At 42.8% G+C, this 6,561-nt stretch overlaps 1 protein-coding gene across 1 annotated transcript; it reads right to left on the minus strand.

Annotated features, from left to right (window-relative positions):
- Window positions 1-1,187: 1,187 nt before the first annotated feature.
- On the minus strand, window positions 1,188-1,658 carry LOC142858400 (ATP synthase F(0) complex subunit g, mitochondrial). The gene has a single exon (XM_075987583.1). The coding sequence runs from the start codon at window positions 1,603-1,605 to the stop codon at window positions 1,294-1,296; it is 312 nt and encodes a 103-aa protein (XP_075843698.1). The 5' UTR covers window positions 1,606-1,658; the 3' UTR covers window positions 1,188-1,293.
- Window positions 1,659-6,561: the final 4,903 nt, after the last annotated feature.

Here is a 6,561-nt window from a genome sequence, read left to right on the forward strand (position 1 = left end):
GGTGTGGAAACACTAAGAGACATGTAGGAGAACCTAGCCCAGAGGGAGGACCAGAGATGACACTGAGTTAGACAAGAGAGGAAACAGAGAGGGAGATAATGTTTGTATCAAGAATTACTGGGAAGAACTGTATTATATTTGGGCCACTGCTGACTGTTTGGCACGAACTCCAAAGATCAAGTCAGATATGATGAGAGAGAAGGCTGGACTCGTTTATGCAAGCTTGCAACAGATACCTTCCATTCTAATGGTTTCGAGCTTTTATCCTGAAGACATTAGGGAGATTCTAAAGGACTTTGAAAAGGGGAGGATGGGATCAAAACTGGGATTTAAAGGATAACACTGACCAAAAGGTGAGGTGATATGACTGTATGTAAGGGTGGGTATGGTGGTTTGAAAGAAAAAGGCCCCTAAAGGGAATGGCACTATTAGGAGGTGTGGCTTTGTTGAAGTAAGTATGGCCTTGTTGGAGGAAGCATGCCACTATTGAGGTGGGCTTTGAGATCTTATATATGTTCAAGCCATGCCCAGTGTCTCAGACCACTTCCTGTTGCCTGCAAAATGTAGAACTCTCAGCAACTTCTCCAGCACCATGTCTGCTAGCATGCTGCCACGTTCCACTATGATGATAATGGACTGAATCTCTGAACTGTAAGTGAGCCACCCCATTTCAATGCTTTCCTTTGTAAGAGTTGCCATGGTCATGATGTCTCTTTGCAGCAATAGAAACTCTAAGACAGCGAGTATCCCATGCTGTGGTCCCAGCACTTAAGAAGCAGAGGTAGGAGAATGGAATTAAAGGTGATCTTCAGCCATAAGTAAGTGTGAGGCCAGCCTGGGCTAACTCACTAACTCTGGACTGAATGTGGTAGTGCATGTCTGTAGTGCCAACACCCAGGAAGCTGAAGCGAAAAGATTGCCACAGGTTTGAGGCCAGCCATCATCACATAAGAAGACCCTGTCTTAAAACAAAAGGGACTGAAAAGATGGTTCCATAGTTAGGAGCGCTGGCTATTCTTACCGAGGACCTGAGTTCAATTCCCAGCACCCACATAGATGTTCACAGCTGTCTATAATGCCAGATCCAGAGGACCCAATGCCCTCTCTGGCCTCCACTGGCACTGTACACACACAGTGCACAGACATGCATGCAAACAAAACACCTGTACATATAAAATAAGCAAATCTTTTTTTTTTATTTGACAGTTGGTATTTTATTCAGATAGCAGTCTCATTACATGTGATCCAAAATACTGAAAGAACTCAAATAAAATCAGATGTGAAGGTCAGTCTTCACACATCATAGCCAACGATGCCACGTTTGCCTATGATCTCTCCGACATAAAACCACATCCACACCTCAGTGGCCACCAAACCATTCAGCACAGCTTCCTTAACTGTAAGATGTTTGAAGCTACCAGTTTTAGCACTTTGAATTATTTTTTTCGCACTCTGAATAGCTGCAGGGAGTTCAGCAGGGGTTGGGGGAACCAGCTCAACCTTGGCGTATTGCCAAAATGTGGCCAATCGAGGCTTCGAGTAAGTCACAGCAGCGGATACTAGCCCCGGGGCTTTCTCCGCGAAGTTACGGACAAACTTGGCCATGGTCTACGGTGGAAGGTCCGTCTCCTCGAACCGCTGGCTGAATGTCACCCTCGGAAGGAGCAAATCTTTAAAAAACCAAAAACCACAACTCTGGTGTTATTGGTTGTTTTACTCCTTGGGTCCTTCTGGGGGCAGCCGCCCAACTCCCAAATAAATCATACGAAATCTTATTCTTATAAATGCCTGACCTTAGTTTGGCTTGTTTCTAGCCAGCTTTTCTTAAGTTATCCTGTCTACCTTTTCCCTTTGGACTTTTATCTTTCTCTAGTCTGTATGCCTTTCTTTACTTCTTACTCTGTGGCTTGCTGTATAGCAGGGGTCCTTTCTCCTTCTTTTTTCACTGTCATGAAAAGTCTTAAGCTCTTAAAACATTTAAAATGCCATATTCTGAAGGTCTCTGAAAGATTTGAAGAATACCTATCTAATTGAAATATATTTCTATATACCTAGAAAATCTAACATGACAAGCTTGACTATTATAGATAACTCTCTTTTAACATATATGTCTTAATTATACATCATATTTTTAAGTGAGCTGCACAAATACAATACCTTAATCAAGAGCAGAAATATACATTTTATAAGATTAACCTAAAATTTGTATCAATATCTGTACCAAAGCAAAGTATCCATCTCTATAGCATATCCCCCTTTAAATTTAAACCAACATTTATAAACAATCTTTTAGGGAATTTGAGCATAGTTCTCTCCAAATTGCTTCCTGCTTTTTGTTGGGCAAAGTAATTTTGGGGGTATTTATGTCAACCTTTCGGGGGGTCTTGGTTCATCAAACCACATTAGTCTGGAAGGATTCCACAGGTTCTCATCCTCTGTGGAAACAAAAGAAGAACCTCTTTTCCAAAACAACATATCCTTAGACCCAAAAATTTGAAGACAAGATACTTTTATTTATTTATTTTTCTTTCTTTTTTTTTTCTTGAGATTTCTGTCCCGTGCTCCTCTGTCTCTGTCTCCTTTCATTGCCTGATGAAGGTTAATATTCATGAGGATGCCTATGTGTTTGTCTTTGGGTTCACCTTCTTATTTAGCTTCTCTAGGAACATGCATTATAAGCTCAATGTCCTTTATTTATGGCTAGAAACCAAATATGAGTGAGTACATCCCATGTTCCTCTTTTTGGGTCTGGCTTACCTCACTCAGGATAGTGTTTTCTATTTCCATCCATTTGTATGCAAAATTCAAGAAGTCCTTGTTTTTTACTGCTGAGTAATACTCTAATATGTATATAATCCATACTTTCTTCATCCATTCTTCCGTTGAAGGGCATCTAGGTTGTTTCCAGGTTCTGGCTATTACAAACAATGCTGCCATGAACATAGTTGAGCATATACTTTTGTTGTATGATAGGGCCTCTCTTGGGTATATTCCCAAGAGTGGGTATTGCTGGATCCAGGGGTAGGTTGATTCCGAATTTCCTGAGAAACCGAAACACTGCTTTCCAGAGTGGTTGCACAAGTTTGCATTCCCACCAGCAATGGGTGAGTGTACCCCTTTCTCCACAACCTCTCCAGCAAAGGCTATCATTGGTGTTTTTTATTTTAGCCATTCTGACAGGTTTAAGATGGTATCTTAAAGTTGTCTTGATTTGCATTTCCCTGATCACTAGGAAAGTTGAGCATGATCTTAAGTGTCTTTTGGCCATTTGAACTTCTTCTGTTGAGAATTCTCTGTTCAGCTCAGTGCCCCATTTTATAATTGGATTGATTAGCCTTTTACGGTCTAGTTTCTTGATTTCTTTATATATTTTGGAGATCAGACCTTTGTCAGTTGCGGGGTTGGTGAAAATCTTCTCCCAGTAAGTGGGTTGCCTTTTTGTCTTAGTGACAGTGTCCTTTGCTTTACAGAAGCTTCTCAGCCTCAGGAGGTCCCATTTATTCAATGATGCCCTTAGTGTCTGTGCTGCTGGGGTTATACGTAGGAAGTGGTCTCCTGTGCCCATGTGCTGTAGAGTACTTCCCACTTAAGTGGGAAGTGTTAAGTGACTAAGTGTTGTTACTAAGACTAAGGCTTTTTGCCTTTTGACTCCGCCTAGTCCAACATGGCGGGGAGGAGGTCTGTTAGCAGGAGCAATGTTCAGTGCCCCATGTTCAGGCACACGGCGGGTCTATGTTGCCATTAAGCAAGTTGCAGCACTCTGCTCACGAACCCCATTTAAATGCTCTGTAGTCAGACCTCCCAAAAGAGTCAGAGCCATTCATGTTGGCGAACCAGGAAGCTGATGCTTTTTAAAGAAGCCATGCAGTTTTTACTGCACGTCTTTTGCTCACTGTGAGCCCATTTGGGGAAAAAAAAATGTGTGGCTACCAAGAAACTGTGCTAAACTCTGTTCTTTTGTGTCTAAAATTCCTTTTTAAGCACTCTCTGTTTTTTTTTATTTTTTTTCACTCTCTGGTTTTAAATGGATTATGTTGGCCATGTTAGTGCACCAATTCTTTTGTAAGGAGGCTGCTTGCTCATTTCCTGGCTGCTCAGACTGCTGAAATAACCATGCAGAAACTGTATTAATTAAATCACTGCTTGGCCAATCACATAGCATATTTCTGGCAAGCTCTTACATATTAAATTAACCCATTTCTATTATTTTATATTTTACCATGAGGTTCATGGCCTACCGGCAAGGTTCTAGCTAGCAGCTCATGTCTTTCCCCTCTATTGGCTCCATGGTCCCTCTCTGACTCAGCTTTCTTTCTCCCAGCCTTCAGTTTAGTTTTCCCTGCCTAGCTCTATGTGATATCACACAAGGCTATATCATAATTTTTTAAAAAAATAAAAATCAATTAGAGTCACAGATAATAATTATGAATATTGAAATTGTGGTCTCACATAGACAGAATGGTGGTAGGAAGCTAAGAGCTGCAGGGCTGGTAGAGTCAGAGAAGGGAGAAGAAATGGATGCAAAAAATGGGTGAAGATGATCCAGCCTAGAAGTGCAGGGAGGAGAGCGAGCCTGGAGAGAGAAGCTGCAGGGCGGTCTAGGGTGTAGGGCAGAGGGAATCCTGCATTTACCACTAGAGAGAGAGAGAGAGAGAGAGAGAGAGAGAGAGAGAGAGAGAGAGAGAGAGAGATATTCATGGCCTGAACAAACCCAACTTTTGGGCAGAGTAGCACAGACTCTAGACTGCAGTTGGATGAGCAGCAGTGTGTAAGCCAAGAGAAACCTTGGCTGAGAGTGAAGGTAGTAAAGATGGGGACAGAGAGAAGCTGACAGGCATCAGGTGTCAACAAGATCCTGAAGGGGGTTTTACAACTTGCTCCAATCTCACGCTCACTTAGCATCCTTCTAGATGTATCCAGATTCCAACAGCCATGGGAACTTCTGGCCCACCAAAGTAACTGCTTAAGGAACTGGCATTCTGGTTAGGTACAGCGTCTCCTGTGTGGTTTACTCAAGAAAGCATGCCAGACTCCAAACGGCTCTGTCAAAAGTTGTCACAGAGGCAGAGCTCAGGAAGTGAACTGCTCTGTGGCATCATCTTCCTTCTCAGTCTCCCCTCTGCTGAATGCCCTCCTCTGACACCATGCACCCTTAGAGACTCCCCTGAGCTTTACCTCATTCTCTCCCACAGAGCTGTGCATCCCCAGTGGGCTCCTTGTTTATAGTAGCCCTGCTCCAGTGTGTTGTAGATGCTCAGTAAATGTTTATAAAACCGAGAATAGAGCCGGGCGGTGGTGGCGCACGCCTTTAATCCCAGCACTTGGGAGGCAGAGGCAGGCGGATCTCTGTGAGTTCGAGACCAGCCTGGTCTACAAGAGCTAGTTCCAGGACAGGCTCCAAAGCCACAGAGAAACCCTGTCTCGAAAAACCAAAAAAAAAAAAAAAAAAAAAAAAAAAAAAAAAAACAACCAAAAAACCGAGAATAGATGGAAAAAGAGGGTTGTAATAAGCTAATAATTGCTTAATGAATCATGGAACAGAAAATTTGTTTGTAAACATTGTTTACTTATTTTCTTCTTTCCTTTCTTACATACAGTTATTTAATTTGTTATGTTTTGTATTTTAATTGTTAGAAACACACACACAATTTTGAGACAGGGTCTTGTATTGCCTGGGTTAGCCTTGAACTCACTGTGTAGTTGAGGATGATGTGTGATTTTTTTCTCTCTCTCTTCAGGGATGCTGCCTCGCTCATCCTCCTTCACAGAATCTAGAGCATTGCACACAGCAAGTGTCAAAAATGTTGATTGGCAGAAGGAACCTACTTCTTTTTATTTTCTTTACTGTTATTGTGTGTATGATGTGTGCACTGGTGTGCCCCTGCTGGTGTGTATGGAAGTCAGAGGACAGTTTTCAGGAATTAGTTCTTTTCTGATATTCCTGCCTCCACCTCTCATGTGCGGGGATCGCCAATGGACACCACCACACCTCCATTACACAGTGCTGGGAACTGAACCCAGACTTTCTGCACGAAAGGCCAGCGTCCTTTCTTGCCTTGAGCTCCATCTCCAGCCCCTCCCCCTCATTTGAGGCTGAGTCTCAATCTCCTGAACTTAAGTGATCCCCCTGCCTCAGTCTCCTAAGTAGCTAGATGCATGCCGCCTTGCTGAGTAAGCCATGCCAGCTGAGTAAGAAATATTTATTTGAATGTTTGCCAACACATAGCAAGTATGTTGAAATAGGTAGAAGATGTGGGCCCTACACTTAAATAGCTTATATGAAGGAGCTCATCTGTCTCATCTTTCCTCTATAAGTGTGTATCTCTGTGTGTTGTGTGGGGGTGTGTTGTCTGTGTGTGTGTATGTGTGTGTGTGTGTGTTTTGGTTGGTTGGTCCTGAGGCTTGAACTCAGAACCTCACACATGCTAAGCCCACACTCAACCACTGAGCTCTAGGCCAGCCTCACCTTTTTGGTTGAAAGAGAAGCAGTCATTCTGCTTGGCCTCTGTGCTCTCAACATTACTTGTTCACACCCGAGGCTGGCATACTGTACACAATAAA

The sequence above is a fragment of the Microtus pennsylvanicus genome, chromosome 10 (genome assembly GCF_037038515.1).
Source record: "Microtus pennsylvanicus isolate mMicPen1 chromosome 10, mMicPen1.hap1, whole genome shotgun sequence".
Taxonomy (NCBI): Eukaryota; Metazoa; Chordata; class Mammalia; order Rodentia; family Cricetidae; genus Microtus; species Microtus pennsylvanicus.

What these genes read in the sequence shown, in the direction of transcription:
- LOC142858400 (XM_075987583.1), bottom strand. Translation starts at nt 1,605, where the DNA reads ATGGCCAAGTTTGTCCGTAACTTCGCGGAGAAAGCCCCGGGGCTAGTA.